The 17,820-nt window shown below is 38.3% G+C and overlaps 1 protein-coding gene across 3 annotated transcripts in view; it reads left to right on the top strand.

Annotated features, from left to right (window-relative positions):
- Positions 1-17,820, top strand: part of stag1a (STAG1 cohesin complex component a) — a 227,645-nt gene that overhangs the window by 184,929 nt on the left and 24,896 nt on the right. For all 3 annotated transcript variants that reach the window (XM_080185452.1, XM_080185454.1, XM_080185455.1), the window contains exons 11-19: positions 3,087-3,185; positions 7,337-7,416; positions 7,796-7,903; positions 9,390-9,504; positions 10,773-10,890; positions 14,065-14,168; positions 15,364-15,456; positions 15,578-15,667; positions 16,321-16,524. In XM_080185452.1, coding sequence (XP_080041578.1) covers positions 3,087-3,185; positions 7,337-7,416; positions 7,796-7,903; positions 9,390-9,504; positions 10,773-10,890; positions 14,065-14,168; positions 15,364-15,456; positions 15,578-15,667; positions 16,321-16,524 — 1,011 coding nt within the window. The remainder of the gene's footprint in view (positions 1-3,086; positions 3,186-7,336; positions 7,417-7,795; positions 7,904-9,389; positions 9,505-10,772; positions 10,891-14,064; positions 14,169-15,363; positions 15,457-15,577; positions 15,668-16,320; positions 16,525-17,820) is intronic.

Here is a 17,820-nt window from a genome sequence, read left to right as displayed (position 1 = left end):
GCTGTTGTATAAATGTCTGTGCATTGAACTGTACTGTGGGAAAGTACTGCTTCAGTTGTGACAGCAACTGAGTTTGCTGAGCCTCATGCTTTGCAAAACACATTAGAGGCATCTAATGGTGAGAAAAGGAAATGCATCCATCTGATGACCCAATATTAATAGGTGCAGAATATTCAAATTTTTATGCAACTTGGAGTTCATCCAAAATCTGTCTAACTTTGATAGAGAAGAATAGGTCATTTCATTTCTCGAGTGTGTTTCACCGTTCAGATAGATCATGATTGAACTGTGAACTAAACTGCTTATACCTGCCTTTGTCCCAAGTCCCTTGACACTTTTTGGTCAGCAGAAATCTGTCTCAGATTTGAAATTAACAATTGATCCAGCATCAGTTGCAACATGCATCACTGTTTGTGCACAGAAGTATTTCCCAGCTTTACTCCTGAAAACTCTCATTTTAATTTTTAGGCTATGCCCCCCAAGCTCTAAACCCCCAACCAGTTGTAGTAGTTTCTATCCGTCGGTTTTCTTTAATATGGTGAAAGCTTTACCAAATCATTCCTTTCCTATCCAAATTTCACAGAATACAAGCGTAGTTTGTGTCTTCCCTGCTGATAATTGAATGTCTGGTTTCCAGGTTACACTCTGGTTTACCTTAACTGCATTCTATTTCAAGACCAATATAGCTTTCCTTCGGTGTGACACCCAGAGCTGCTGTGTACTCCAGTTGTGGTCTAACCAGGACTTTTTGCAGCCACAGTATGACTTCTCACCCCTTGTATTTGAGCCCGTTAGCTATATTAACATTCCATTAACCTTTTTGATTTGATTTTATACCTGTTCATGGTATTTTAATGACATGACTGTATGGACCTCCAGCGCTTCTTGCTTTTCACTGTTTAGAAATTACTCTGATCTACTACTTTTTGGTCCAGTGATTGACCTCTTGCCAGTATTGAAATCCAGCTGCCACAGTTTTTCCCCATGAACTTAATCTACCAATATTATTTTGTAGTTTTATGTTTTTGTCTAAAGTTAAAATGCCTTTCTTTATGGCATTGGGAGGTTTAGATATGTGATTCTCTATCCCATTATCTAAGCCACTGGTAAACATTGTGAGTAGTTGAGACCTACATAGATTCCTGTGTGATGTCACTCTTCGCATCCTGGCCATTATTGTTGCACTTTTGACTCTTGTCACTCAGCCAATCTCCTAACCAGGGTCATAATTTGCCCTCAGTTCCATGAGATTCAACTTTAGCTGTTATGGAGGAATTTATTAAATGCCTTCTCGAAATCCACCTAACATCATTGACCTTCTCTTAATTTAGTCATCTCTCCAAAAAAAATTTAGTCCGGTTTGTGGAGGATAACCAATAATTTACAAATACAGGCTGATTCTCTCTGCCCAGCTGAAAATTTTGAAGATGCTCACTCACTCCATCTTTAATAGTTGACACAAGGAATTTTCTGACAACAAATGTTTTGGTGTCCCTGGTTTTCCTCTCTTACCTTACTTAAGGGACGGAGCAACATGCAGTTTTCCAATCTAAAGGAGCAGTCCCTGAATTGAGGATAAATAATGACTTGTTCACCAGATTATGTATTTTACCGTTTGAAGAGTTAGCAACTGCCGTGGATTCACTTAATCTATTTGGCACAGATGGAAAATGGATTTTGGGTTTCCATTCGCAATGCATTTTGACCTAGTGAGTTGTAAATGTTTAGAAATGCTCCAATATAAAGATCGTTTTCCTCTTTTCAATGGAGTTTAAAGAAGAAAACTATATTTTAAACTTCCTTGATTGATCTTGAGAAAATTTGTCTCTGAGAATTAGATTGTGATGAAAATCAATTTTTTAATTTCACTCCTATAATTAAAGTTGTTATCCGTGGTACTTTCTTCCTCAACATGATAACAGTATTTTCTCTTCTACAATTTTAGCATTGTTATTTCTTCAGTTTTGTTTGAGAGCGATAAGCCCGCTTACAACTCTACTGGAACTGTTCAACAGTAGTAGCATTTCACAGGTTGTTAAAAATATAGATGCAAATGTATGTTCTCCGTTAACTTCCTACACTTGACATGCTTTGAAAGTAGCTTTTCAGATCCAGCTACATAATCATTTGAACTTTTGTTTTTGTTAATGGAATAAAATGAAACTTTTTTTCTACTGAAGCCAGGGGAGAAAAAAAACCAGAGGGCATGGGTTAAGGGTGAAAGGAAGAAAAGCTTAAAGGGAATATTAGGGGGGGGGTTTCTTCACGCAGAGAGCGGTTGGAGTGTGGAATGAGCTGCCGGTTAAAGTGGTAAATGCGGGGTCACTTTTAACATTTGAGAAAAACTTGGAAGGGCTCATGGATGGAGAGGGGTGTGGAGGGATATGGTCCAAGTGCAGGTCAGTGGGACTAGGTAAAAAAAAGTTCGGCACAGACAAGAAGGGCCAAAAGGCCTGTTTCTGAGCTGTAATTTTCTATGGTTCTATGAGCTTTGTCTGCTCCATGCATTTCACAATTTTCCTCCAGTAATATAATGAACCTTTTTGTAGATATTCTGCCGTAGAATATGAGGTTTTAAATGGTGCGAAATCTTTCTGGTACTTGAATTCGTGCTTTCATTATTGAGGTCTGAATACTAAATAAAATTGGTCTCTTTTCAACAGTTTTATGAAAGCAAATATTTCCCATATATATGTAATTAGAATTTGTCTTACCAGTTTGATTAAAATTTCAAATTGAGTTACTCCACTTCTGCATGGGAATGTTCCCTAATTTTCAAGTTTTGCAGTTGAATTCTGATTTGATTTCTGCGTAAGTGGGGGAACACCGGGGATTCCTGATCGCTGTTGAGAAATTTTGTTCAGTGCTTGTGCATCTTAAATAGAAATGGTCGGAAATCTGTAGTTACGGCTACCATTGAGTCATCTGTATTGGTTTTCACTTTTCTACGTATAGTTTCCAATTAAGATATCTAGTATTTTTGGAAAGTAAGACTGGAGGCAGAATTTGCTTTCATTGTTTTCCTCTATTATTTTGTACAGTTGTATGTAAGTTAATTAAGTATGTTTTGTCTGATTTGCATTTAGCAAGGTGAGGTGAGGCTGAAATGTCTGAAAGCTCTACAGTCACTGTACACTAATAAGGAGCTCTTCCCGAAACTAGAACTCTTCACCAACAGGTTCAAGGTAAGCATGTCCTCATTCAGGTAGATGGGAAACTTACTGGGTGTAAGAAATACATTGAAGATCCACTTTCTGGATTTTCATTTTGTGCAGTAGGTACAGTCTTAAGATTTAATGAACTTCTTGATTGAAAATATGAAATTAAATCTTTCCACCATAGCCCTTTGAATACATATGCAGTGGAACCTTATAAATTCAGAATACATGGACAGTGCATTTAATTCAAATCTTAATTCACACATTGACAGTTACTTAATCACTTTTACAACATTGCAAAGCATTTTTGAATGTAAATTAATGCAGAAAAGGCAGTGTAATTTGAGAGTGCGATCAATTATATGTGATTTGTCACAATGCTAAGGCAAGACAAAAAAAAGTGATGTGGATATGCCGGCGTTGGACTGGGGTAAACACAGTAAAAAGTCTGACAACACCAGGTTTAAGTCCAACCAATTTATTTGATAGTAAACTCACTAGCTTTCGAGGTTACCCTCTTCGTCAGGTGAATGGAGAGTTCTGGCCTTAGACAGAGCATATAAAGCACAGACAATTTACAGATTACTGATTAGAATGCAAATCTTTACACCTAACCTGTTGTTCAAGTCCTAAAGTGGCCGACAATGTGAGTGGAAGGAGCACTGATCACAGGTTAAAGAGATGTGTATTGTCTCCAGACAGTACAGTAAGTGAGGTTCTGCAAACCCAGGCAAGTCACGGGGGTTACAGATAGTGCAACATGAACCCAAGAAACCCTGTTGAGACTGTCCTCGTGTGCGGAATTTGGCTATCAGTCTCTGTTCAGTGACTCTGCGCTGTCGTGTGTCGTGAAGGCCGCCTTGGAGAATGCTTACCCGAAGGTCAGAGGCCGAATGCCCATGACCACTGAAGTGTTCGCCAACAGGAAGGGAACAGTCTTGCCTGGTGATTGTCGAGCGATGTTCATTCATCCGTTGTCGTAGCGTCTGCATGGTCTCCCCAATGTACCATGATCGTGACAGACACCTCCAGACACTGAAAGATGCCCTCATAAGAACAGGATATGGCGCTCGACTCATAGATCGACAGTTCCGATGCGCCACAGCGAAAAACCGCACCGATCTCCTCAGAAGACAAACACGGGACACGGTGGGCAGAGTACCCTTCGTCGTCCAGTACTTCCCCGGAGCGGAGAAGCTACGACATCTTCTCCGGAGTCTTCAACATATCGTTGATGAAGACGAACATCTCACCAGGGCCATCCCCACACCCCCACTTCTTGCCACGCAACCTCAAACAGACCATTGTTCGCAGCAAATTACCCAGCCTTCAGGAGAACCGTGACCACAATACCACACAACCTTGCCACAGCAACCTCTGCAAGACATGCTGGATCATTGACATGGATACCATCATCACACGTGAGAATACCATCCACCAGGTACACAGTAAATACTCTTGCAACTCGGCCAACGTTGTCTACCTGATACGTTGCAAGAAAGGATGTCCCGAAGCATGGCACACTGGGGAGACTATGCAGACGCTACGACAACAGATGAACGAACATCGCTCGACAATCACCAGGCAAGACTGTTCCCTTCCTGTTGGCGAACATTTCAGTGGTCATGGGCATTCGGCCTCTGACCTTCGGGTAAGCATTCTCCAAGGCGGCCTTCACGACACACAACAGCGCAGAGTCGCTGAGCAGAGACTGATAGCCAAGTTCCGCACACATGAGGACGGTCTCAACAGGGATCTTGGGTTCATGTCGCACTATCTGTAACCCCTGCAACTTGCCTGGGTTTGCAAAACCTCACTTACTGTACTGTCTGGAGACAATACACATCTCTTTAACCAGTGATCGGTTCTCCTTCCACTCACATTGTCGGCCACTTTAGGACTTGAACAGCAGGTCAGGTGTAAAGATTCGCATTCTAATCAGTAATCTGTAAACTGTCTGTGCTTTATATGTTCTGTTTGAGGCCAGAACTCTCCATTCACCTGACGAAGAGGGTAACCTTGAAAGCTAGTGAATTTACTATCAAATAAATCGGTTGGACTTAAACCTGGTGTTGTCAGACTTTTTCCTAAGACAAAAAAAACCAGAGCTAATTATCTGCAGTTATTTAAATTTCCCAGCAAGTGTGGAGGAGTGTGCAGCAGAACAGCAGGATACTTTCCTTTCCCCTCATGCCACACTGTTCAGGCACATTTCAGCTGAGCGCTAGTTGTATATTTATAAATTGATTTTTGATTTGATTTGATTTATTGTTGTCTCATACAGTGAAAAATATGTCTGTATAGCACACAAGAAATAATGCTTTTCACTATGTATTATGTTCATAGAGAAGGAAACGAGAGTACAGAATATAGTGTTACAGTCACGGCTAGGGTGTAGAGAAAGATCAACTTAATGCAAGGTAGGTCCATTAAAAAGTCTGACAGCAGCAGGAAAAAAGCTGTTCTTGAGTTGGTTGGTACATGACCTCAGACTTTTGTATCTTTTTCCCAATGAAAGAAGGTGAAAGAGAGAATGTCCGGGTGCATGGGTCCTTAGTTATGCTGGCTGCTTTGCCGAGGCAGCAGGCATTATAGACAGAGTCAGTGGATGGGAGGCTGGTTTGTGTGATGGATTGGGCTACATTCACAACCTTTTGTTCCTTGTGGTCTTGGGCAGCGCAGGGGCCAAATCAAGCTGTGATTCAACCAGAAAGAATGCTTTCTATGGTGCATCTGTAGAAGTTGGTGAGAGTCATAGCTGACATACCAAATTTCCATAGTCTTCTGAGAAAGTAGAGACATTGGTGGGCTTTCTTAACTATAGTGTCAGCATGTGGGGACTAGGACAGGTTGTTGGTGATCTGGACACCTAAAAACTTGAAGATCTCGACCCCTTTCTACTTCGCCCCTGTTGATATAGACAGGGGCATGTTCTTTATGCTTCCTGAAGTCGATGACAATCTCCTTTGTTTTATTGTCATTGATGGAGAGATTATTGTTGCCGCGCCAGATTCTCTATCTCATTCCTGTACTCTCTTTCGTCATTGTTTGAGATCCAACCCACTACAGTGGTGTTGTCAGCAAACTTGAAAATCGAATTAGAGGGGAATTTGGCCGCACAATCATAAGTATATAAGGAGTATAATTGGAGCTGAGAACACAGCCTTGTGGGGCATTGGTGGTGTTGAGGATGACCATGGAGGAGGTGTTGTTGCCGTGTCCTTACTGATTGTGATCTGAGAGTTACGAAGTTTAGGATTCAATTACAGAGTTTAGTATTTTTAGAAACTTACAGCATAATGTCATTTAAAAAGCCAACATTTGTAAGCTGCTAATCTTTTATGTCCATTTGTTTTGAATTATCTTTGCATTGACTTGAAACATTGCTGATGTTGTGCAAAATCTGTTTGCCAATGAATGATATGGGAATTTACATAATTCTTTATTTGTGCTATGCTTTTTTTTCCTGTGGGGCATAAATTCAGATTAGATTTCTGATCATTTCAGATTTATGATGTGTTGTATAAATTTTTATAAACACCAGTATTGATTTATAATTGCAGTTGCATTTCTGTGTTAGCTTAACTTGATTAAAATAAAATCATTTCAGCTCTGACGAAGGGTCATCTCGACTCGAAATATTGGCTCTGTTCTCTCCTCACAGGTACTGTCAGACCTGCTGAGACTTTCCAGCATTTTCTGTTTTCGTTCAGTATTAAGTGTGTAATCTTTCACTGCTAAGCCAGAGGGTTACAATTGAATTGCAGCCATGACTGGTCTGAGTTATTATTACATAACTTTCATCAAGTCTGGAATGGTGTCTATCACTCATAGTCAATCAGACCATGGTTTTGATTGTTGCCATGAAGCAGTTTGTGGCCCAAATATATGCTTTTCTGACTGAAAAACCAAAAACTAATAGAAGGCAAGAGTTGAACATTGAACATAATACCAAAATAAATTGGTGTTATCTGCAGCTGCAGTTTAGGAATTGCTGGGAAAAGAATCAGAAGTGTTTGCTAGAGTTGATTTTATGGAAAAAGCTCCTGTCATTATTGAGAAATTGGGCTGACATTCCTTTTAATAGATTTTAACTCAACTTCTGTTACACTAGCTAACATAATGTTATTGCTTTGTTATGTAAATCATTGAACTTGTTCCTTGATTTCTCTCTACAGGATCGTATTGTATCAATGACATTAGACAAAGAGTATGATGTTGCTGTGGAAGCTATCCGATTGGTCACTTTGATATTGCAGTGAGTAAAGTTTTTATTTTCTTTTTGCATTTACACCCGTTTTTAACCTTTTGATTGTGAGAATTGGATAGCTAGCTCTAATGTAGTTGTGCTGTTAAAAGGAATACTGTTTTTATTTTTGCTAAGAACCTACATAATCATAATTTCAAGAAGTTGATATCCAGCACCATGTTGTAACTTTACACCACTTTTTGTGTCTCTGGATTTAATTACATTTTAACATTAATTACATTTATCCTGCTTATTTGAGGAATAAAGAATATGACTATGCTAATTCATTTTGTTTTGACCCACATTTGGTCCAACAGATTAATCGGATAGTGGTGTTCCAGTTTTGCAATACATAAGTTTGTTCTTATTGGCTTTATAATTGTTTTAGGGGAAGTGAGGAGGCATTGTCCAATGAAGATTGTGAGAATGTGTATCACCTGGTATATTCTGCACATCGTCCTGTCGCTGTGGCAGCTGGGGAATTCCTAAACAAAAAGTAAATAACTCAATATCTGCCCTTTATAACTTTTCAGTAAGGTATGGTATTCTGTTCAAATGTCAGTACATTATCAGTGAACCTAAGTGAATCAATTGCTGTTCATATGGAACCACAAAACAAATCAAATATCTCATTCAAATTTATTGGCAAGGGAAAATTTAAGCATACAGCTGTGTTTCACTTTTAAAGGTCCAGGATTCAGGTTGGAGTCCATTTCAAAAAGCCTTGTCTCAGTGTTTGCATTCTGTGGGTGGAATTTTCTGCTCCCGCCCTCCGTGGGAATCGTAGCAAGCAAGACAGAAAACTTAACAGACAGTAAAAGGCCTGTTGACTTTGGACTGGAATTAGATCTCATCCTATGAATCAGAAAGTTGAGAATTCAAATTCTACTCCAGAGATTTGAATGCAGAATTTAGGTTGACATTTTAGCACACACTGAAATAATGCTGTGTTTTGGATAAAGAGTTGAAATGAGACCAGGTCTCCTCCTCTCAGGTGGATGTATAAGAGCTTATGGTACTGTGTTTGACGAAGAGCTACGGAGTTCTCCCACTGACTTTGCCAAGCCCTGAACAAACATTACAAAAAAAAGTATTGCCGTTATCTTATTGGTGGAATTTTGTTACTAGAAAACAGTGACTAAGCTTCAGAAATACTTGATTAGCTGTTAAGTCCTTTGAACACCATGAGATAATGAAAAATTCTCTAGGAATCCAAGTTCGTTTGTTCCCTTTGCAACTCATCTACTTTGAGAACTCAATTATTTGCAATGTCAAATCAGTACAGCAGATGGCAACACTGAATAAAAGAAGCATTAGGCGATGTCCACAGGGTGGCAATATTGAGTGAAAATATTTGAACAGAAAATAGTAAGTTTGCTTTACAGTTTTTTTAGAAGTGCATGTCATTCTTTAAAAAGAATATTAATCTTGAGGTGATAGTTTATTGTGCTTTATTGGTCTAGTGCACTGTCATAAGACTAGCCAATTGTACAAACCCTGAAGCAGGGGTACTGTTTCTAACCTCTCTATCAATCTCAAATATCATCTAAATTTATCAGTAATTTTATTGCTGGCTAGCTGTGACTTTAGCTGATTATGATATAACTTGTTTACATGTTACTATGTCAACATGTTCTGCAATGCAGTGCTTCAGACCAACAATGGTGACGGATGCAACACTTTCTACAATACATCATTCTCTTCGAACACAGCCTGACCTTTTCCATACCAATTGTGCCTCTTTTTCATACGTGTTTGCCAAACATTACAGGGTAAACTGTGAAAAACTTCAGAGGTTCATTGTGCTTTCTGCCAGTCTCCCCCCCACCAACTCCCATATAAAAGAGACTTGTTATTGAAATGAGAAAATAAATTGTTAGAAACAAACATTGTGCCATAAGCCCTTTTAATTGTTCATTTACATGGACACAATACAGCGACACGTGGAAAAGTTTTACAACATCCCAATTTAAAATTTTTAGGTTGTTCAGCAGACATGACCCACAAGCAGAAGAAGCCTACGCTAAGAGTAGAGGAAGGCATAGTCCAAATGGAAATCTTATTAAAATGCTGGTACTTTTCTTTCTTGAAAGTGAGGTAAGATCTGAAATAATAGAATGAAATATTCAACAGAAAAGTGATCTATAAAGGAGAGTCATGAGAAAGTATCAAAAAATCATGACATTGCAAAGCCATGTTAATACTTGACTTGTCTCATTAGTAGTGTAACTTGATGCCATGTATCCCTTTGTGGCTGGAGGGTAGGGAATTTGCTTATCACTAACAAAAGCAATAATTGTTGCCGAAATGAACAGCGAGCAATAGTAACGTGAGATAAATGCAGATGTGACCCTGATCAGCAGTATTAGTAATTGAGTGTACCGATCTGTCATAATGTCAGGTCTACAAATTGCTTATCATACTGCAGTGTTATATTTTTGTTACATCTTGTTATATCCAGTATAAATGCAGAAGAAAGGTATTTCTTCTAATTACTTTTATATGTTTGCTTCAAAACACATCCAGTCATTTATTTTTATTTATTCATTGTACATGGGCGTCACTGGCTGGCCAGCATTTATTGCCTGTCCCTCGTTGATCTTGAGAAGGTGGTGATGATCTGCCTTCTTGACAACTTACTGTTTGGCTAAGCCATTTCAGAGGGACAGTTGAGAGTCCACCACATGACTGTCGCCCCAGAATCTGGTGTAGGCCAGACCAGTAAGGACAGCAGATTTCCTTCCCCAAAGGACACTAGTGAACCAGATGTGTTTTTCCAACAATTGACAATTGTAATTGTTTCATAGTCATTAGTAGATTCATAATTCCAGATATTTTTCATTGAATTTAAATTCCACCATCTGCTATGGCAAGATTCAGATCCGGGTCTCCAGAACATTAGCTGAGTTTTTGGACTAATATTCCAGCAATAATACTGCTAGGCCATCGCCTCCCCTATATCTGATATCCGTTCCACAAAGGAATAAAACGTTATAGAGAAATTTGATCTTAGACCAGTGGTAGGGACGTACACTTGGTGCTTCTCCACTTCATTTACCTGTTCTCCCCAAAATAAATAAAATTTTCGTTTTGTACAATTTGTATGCATTTAAGAAAAATGGTTAAATACTGGTTACATGTTTGTGTTCATTGAAGTCAATGTTTCACATTCACTGTGATATTTTAATACCTTGCACCTGTTTGAGGAAAAGAAAGAATGGAATTGTGGTCTGTTCCCAATTTTGCTGCTTAACTCAACTGTAATACCTATTATTTTAAAAGTGGAATTTGGCACTCGTGTATTTTGATCCAGCAGTTTAGTTCAATGGATAATGCTCTTTGTTTTTCCAATTGTAACATTTCAGTTGCATGAGCATGCAGCCTATCTGGTGGATAGTCTGTGGGAAAGTTCCCAAGAACTTCTCAAAGATTGGGAGTGTATGGTCGAACTGCTACTGGAAGAACCTATACAAGGAGAGGAAGGTAACTTTGAGAATGCTTAAAGTACTAAATGTTCAACTTTGGAAAATAATTATCTGATGTATAATAGAGTTTAATGATGCAATGGATTTTATACCTTCTCTAAATATGAGTTGATTTTCACTTCTAATTTGAGAACACACTTTACAAGTTTTCGCTTTCATGTGAACAATAAAACATTGAGTCATTTCTGAAAGTTTACCATAGGTGGAACAATTTGAAGTCTTATTCACTAACATCTTGTCAGCAATACTTGCTTTGGTACCCATTGAGATCGGGAAGCATGAAACTCCTGATTCACTGTAAGAATGATGTGCTTATGGAAAGTGCATCAGTCTAAACGATGATTTACCTGTTGAGATTAAATTGGAAACATTTTCTAGGGGCTTGCACATATCACCATAATTGCCTGTGTCATACAACCATGAAAGTCACAGGAAAAGGAATGTAAGGGTTAAATCACTTGGAAGAAACGGCCCTCACCATGTAATATATTGGAAGGAGAGCACGTGGCCCTGGATTAAGTGGTCAATAATATATGGTTCACTGATGACCTTGAGAAAAGCTGCCCACAACAATCTGACGACCTCTATAACATAGATTTTAGCTTTCCTAATGTTAGTTTAAATCTGGCACCAAGTTGAGGGATTTCCAAGCATTCAGCAAGTGATGTTATCAGGTAGGACAAGCAGCCCAACTCACTGAAGTAGTCTCACAGACGTAAACCCAGAGATAAAGTGCACTGTTTATCCTTTGCCTTTTATTACATTTCACAGGGAACAAAATAAATGATTGGAATGTACATATGAATGTTTAAATATCATAAACTACAATTCATGTTTTAATGTTTGTTTAAAACTTGGAATATTTATCAGGCCAGATATAACATTAAACAAATGTAAAATTTGTTTTCCAGAGCCAGAGAAGCTCTTCAGCAGTGATTATGAACATAATATGTTATTGAAACCCAGTTACAATTCATTAACATTGGGTAACTTTTAAGGGAGATTTTAACATCAGTACTATGACAGAAATGGGAAATTCTCATCGGTTGTGTAATTTGCGATTTATTGCAGTCAGGAGGAAGTTCAATGGCACAGACAATGGAAAAAACATAGAATTAAACTTGGTGGTGGTTAAATGTTTAGAAACAACAATTCAGAATAAAATTAACAGTCAGTTGGGCAAATGTAGATGAATTAAAACTTGCCAGGATGGATTTATTAAGAATAAATCATGGTTAACTAACAAGTTTTTTTGATGACATAACAGAGATGGGGCTGATATTTGGATTTCCAAAAGGCATTTGATGAAGTGCCAATTATCAGCTCAGGAGCAAAATTAGACCATGTGGAATAAAAGGAACAGCAGTACGGATAAGAAGTTGGCTGACTGACATGAAACAGAATAGCAGTGAATGGTTTTTAGGACTGGAGAACAGTTTGTAGTGGAATTCCCCTGGGGTCAGTATTCAAACCCCTGATTTTCTTAATGTATGAACCTAAATATATTGACCTAAATGGTGATGCGCATGGCACAATTTTGATATTTGTTGATGACACAAAACTTTGAAATATTGCAAACTGCAAGGAGGATTGTATTAAACTTTACAATGAAGTGAGCTGGTGGCAGATAGAGCACTGTGAAGTGATTCATTTTGGAAGGAAGGATGGAGAGAAGCAATATAAAATCAAATTTACAGTTTGCGTGAGCAAAAGGACCTGGGCATATATGTGTGCAAATCTTTGAAGATGGTAGGGCAGATTTGGAGAGTGGTTAATAAAGCATAAATATCGCAGAATACAGAAGCAACAATATTATGATAAACCTGTATAAAACACTGATTTAGCCTCAACTATTGTGTCCAGTTCTTGGCAACCCACTTTACGAAGGGTGTGAAAACATTAGATAACAGAAAATATTAATAAGGATAGTTCCAGGGATGAAGAAATTCCAGAGATGAAGACAAGATTCAAAGGTGATTTGATGAAGGTGTTCAAAATTGTAAAGACAGAATAGGTAGGGAGGTAGGTTTACATTGTTGGAAGGATCAGATAACACAGGACATGGATTTAAGGTGATCAACAAAAGAAACAAATAGCAACAAAAAGAAGTAATCTTTTACCGAATGATCAGTTAGGATCTGCAATGCACTTCTTAAGAGGCTGATTCAAAAGTGAATTAGATTATCCAAAGAGAAATATCTGCAACACTGTGAGCTTGCACTGTATGTGCAAGCTCTATGCAAGAGCAATTCACCTAGTCCTATCTACCCCATCTGTTCCCACAGTGTTGCAGATATTTCTCTTTGGATAACCTAATTCACTTTTGAATCAGCCTCTTAAGAAGTGCATTGCAGATCCTAACTGATCATTCGGTAAAAGATTACTTCTTTTTGTTGCTATTTGTTTCTTTTGCTGATCACCTTAAATCCATGTCCTGTGTTATCTGATCCTTCCAACAATGTAAACCTACCTATTCTGTCTTTACAATTTTGAACACCTTCATCAAATCACCTTTGAATCTTGTCTTCATCTCTGGAATTTCTTCATCCCTGGAACTATCCTTATTAATATTTTCTGTTATCTAATGTTTTCACACCCTTCGTAAAGTGGGTTGCCAAGAACTGGACACAATAGTTGAGGCTAAATCAGTGTTTTATACAGGTTTATCATAATATTGTTGCTTCTGTATTCTGCGATATTTATAAAATCCAGGATCCTTTATGCTTTATTAACCACTCTCCAAATCTGCCCTACCATCTTCAAAGATTTGCACACATATATGCCCAGGTCCTTTTGCTCACGCAAATTGTAAATTTGATTTTATATTGCTTCTCTCCATCCATCCTTCCAAAATGAATCACTTCACAGTGCTCTATCTGCAAGCTCTATGGTGTCCTTTGGTGCAATAACTATGCTTACATCGTTGATTGACGGAAACCTCTGGAGTTCCATTTTTAACTGTGCATGTGTGAACTCCAGAACATGCTGTCAGTCTTGGTGTAATACCAGCAAGTGACAAGTCTCACCATCATTACCATTGCAAAATTTGGGGCATGCATATTGCCAAAATAAAAGAGTAATTTTTAATTGTTTTGCAAACTATGTATTTTAGCTACTGCCAATTCAGCATCAAGATCATCCTGTAATTTTGAAGCTCTTTTATCTTTACTAGGGATGACTGACAGGCAGGAAACTGCACTTATAGAGCTTATGGTCTGTACAATTCGGCAAGCTGCAGAGGCACACCCTCCAGTTGGAAGAGGAACTGGCAAAAGGGTATGTATTATTACTTTTTACACCCACAGGGAGGAACAGTGTGGCTGGTAGTGGAACCAAGTTGGTACTTAAACATTTCTTTTTCCTTATTTTTTAAAATGTGAAATGTCTGTTTGATATTTTTGTACCTCATGTAATTTATGAAAAGCTGAACCCTGTGGGTCTAAGTAATTGTTATAAGTTTTTTTTTAGATTAGTCACAAATGAGAGGAAGGAATTCTATCAATCAAAAATCAGGCCAAAGTTATCCAAGTGTCTAACTCTACATATCAGTCATGGGCTCAGTTGATAGTACCATTGCTCTATGTCTATGGGTTCAAGACCTGAGCACAAAAATCCAGGCTGATGCTCTAGTGCAGCTCGGAGGGAATGCTGCAGTGTTAGGAGTTGCAGTTTTTCTGATGAGATGTTCAACCAATCTGCCCGCTTAGGAATTTTTAAGATCCCATAGCACTGTTAGCATTACAACAGTGACTACACTTCAAAAACATTTCATCAGCTGTAACAGTGCTTTAGAGTGCCCTGTTGTTGTAAAAGACATTGTAAAAATGCATGTCCTCTTATTCATTAATTCTTCAATCTACATCCTTTATGCTTAGATTTTTGTGTGAAGATGCATCTGAGAATATATTATTAGATACACACAGAATCTCTGCAGCAAAATGTGCGATTTCCTTGCTTTTTGTATCAGATCTCCTGTTCATAGAATCATAGAACTCCACAGTGCAGAAGCAGGCCATTTGGTCCATTGAATCTGTACCAACCACAAACCCACCCTGGTCCTATTCCGGTTCCCTCACATATTTACTCTGCTAATCTCCTGACACTAGCATGGCCAATCAATGTAACCTGCGCATCTTTGGTCTGTGGGAGGAAACCAGAGCACCCAGAGAAAACCCACACGTGTGAATGTGCAAACTCCACACAATGACCCGAGGCCGGAATTGAACCCAGATCCCTGGTGTTGTGAGGCAACCACTGTGCCACAACTGTTATCAAAGTTTGGTATAAAGTCTTTAGATTTTCTTTTGGAGTAGATTAGGTTCAACAGATTTCTTGATATTTTTGACATGTAGAAGTTTTTGACGTACAACTTGTGATTCATCTTAGACATTTAACTAAGTCACAGTTTCATCTGTGAACATAAAATGCTTATGAAATAAATTTGTAATGTTCCAATTGAATCTTATTACAGGTCTTGACTGCAAAGGAGAGAAAAACACAGATAGATGACCGGACTAAATTGACAGAACAATTTATAGTGGCACTTCCTATGATGTTAGGAAAAGTAAGTAATTTGTGTAATATTATTGTGCAGTGTCCTTATGAATGTACAGATATCATTAATATGCTTTATAATTGTGGGAGTGGAAATGGGATTGAATTCATATATTTATTCTGTGTTCTAGTACTCAGCTGATTCTGAGAAAGTGGCAAACTTATTGCAAATTCCTCAATTTTTTGACTTGGAACTCTACAGTACAGGAAGAATGGAAAAGGTAAATGGTTTCCTTTGATGTTCTTTAAAATGCAGCCAATTTTTGTTTGCAGCTTGAAAAGAGTGTGTGCTTTTTATTAGAAATGAAGCTCAGCACAGTAATTTCACTTCTGTCATGAAGAAGTAGTATGTGTAATGAAATTGGATATCTTGTTTTGGGGGTAATGTCTTGGAAGAGAACAAAATGAATCAGTGTCTCTCCAGCAAGTGAAATTACTGTCCCTATTATTGAACGCTATTTAGAATGGTCAGCATAAGTCTGGTCTAAAATTTATCCAGCTAAAGAAGGTTGCTTTGTCAGTGCAAGATTAAATTATTTTAAGCTGCTGTAGCAGCGTTGCACTTTGGATCGCTCAACTTGCTGTCCAGGGTGGCAGGATACAGTTTCTTGCCTGCAGAGGGAGATGGTAAGTAGAGGCCAGCAATTTCCCTTCACGGACAGTGAGGTTACGTATTTAGAGTATCCCAAGAAAAGGGAAGAAAATAAACTACTTCTCAAAAAGTTAATGCCAAAACAGAAAAAAATTTGATAACTGTAGGTCTTGCATGAGAACGAGTGACTTGACATGATGAGCAAAGAAAAGTATGTTCCTACTTTAAAACATAATCTGTTAATGGAAAACATGTATGCTTATGTGTTTTTCCCTCTTCCAGCACCTAGATGCTTTGTTAAAACAAACCAAGTTTGTTGTTGAAAAGCACATAGAGTCAGATGTCTTAGAATCATGCAGCAAAACTTATAACATCTTGTGCAGTGAAGAATACACAATCCAGAACCGTGTTAACATTGCACGCAGTCAGATGATTGATGAGCTGGTAGAACGATTCAGTCAGTCAGTTGAAGACTTATTACAGGAGGTGAGTGCAAACTACATCAATAAATAAATCAACTACTTAGAATGCTAGTATCCAGTCCAGTGTAAAGATTTGCTTTACAATCTTGTGTTTTTGCTACTAATGTGTAATGTTTTGTTTGCTATGACCATATATTATCCAGGTAAAAGAATTACATTGACTTTTTTTTAATTCTTTCATGTGATTGCTGGCAAGCCCAGTATTTGCTGCCATCCCTAAATCCCCTTGAGAAGGTGGCGGTGAATATAAGAACTAGGAGCAGGAATAGGCAATTCAACCCACTGCATCTGCTCTGTCTTTCAATATGATCATGGCTGATCTTACCTCAGCCTAATCTCCACCTTCCTGTCCATTCCCCATTACCCTTCATCCCTCTACTAATCAAAAACCCATCTATCTCGTCAGATTTGTCTAGTGTTCCAGTGCACTCTGGATTAGATAACTTCATAGATTCATATCCTTTTGAGTGAAGTAATTCCTCCTCGTTTATGTTTTAAATTTGCCACTGTTAGCCTAAAACTATAGCTTCTCTTTCTAGAATGTCCAAAAAGGGGAACTATCTGTTCTATGTCTACTTTGTCAATCCCCTTAAGTATCTTCTATACCCCAATTAGGTCTCCTCTCATTCTTCTAAACTCTAGTGAGTATAGGTCTAAATTATTCAATCTCTCTTCACAGGGCAGTTCCTTTATTCTTCAATCAATTTAGTGAGCCTTCATGGAACTGCCATTTACACCCTTCTTCAAGTAAGGGCACCAAAATTGCACAGTGCTCCTGATACAGTTTCACCAATGCCCTACACAATTGCAACTGCACTTCCTTGCTTTTATACTTTATTCTGTTAGCAATGAATGCCAAAATTCTATTTGCCTTCGTCATTACCTGCTGCACATGCACACTAACTTTCTACGATTCATGCATAAAAACACCCAGATTCCTCTGCATTTTGAAGTTTCTCTCCATTTTGATAATAGGTTCGCTTTTCTCTAACCAAAATGGATAACCTTACAAACATCTACGTTAAATTCCATCTACCAAATTTTGACCCTGTCAGCTAACCTATCCATGTCAATTTATAAATTTTCTTATTTCCTCATTGCAACTTACTTCCCCACCTATTTTAGCGCCATCTACAAATTCGCCTGTACAACATTCTGTCCCTGCATCCAAGTCAATATAGATTGTAAGTAGTTGGGGCCTGAGGGTCAAACCCGACAGAATACCACAAGTTACCTCCCGCCAACCAAGACTCAGTTATCTCCACTCTTTGCTTTCTGTTGATTGGTTAATCCTCCATTC

The sequence above is a fragment of the Carcharhinus amblyrhynchos genome, chromosome 3 (genome assembly GCF_965287045.1).
Source record: "Carcharhinus amblyrhynchos chromosome 3, sCarAmb.v2.hapA, whole genome shotgun sequence".
Classification (NCBI taxonomy): Eukaryota; Metazoa; Chordata; class Chondrichthyes; order Carcharhiniformes; family Carcharhinidae; genus Carcharhinus; species Carcharhinus amblyrhynchos.
Note: the sequence above shows the minus strand (reverse complement) of the source record. Positions and strands in the feature narration are given on the sequence as shown.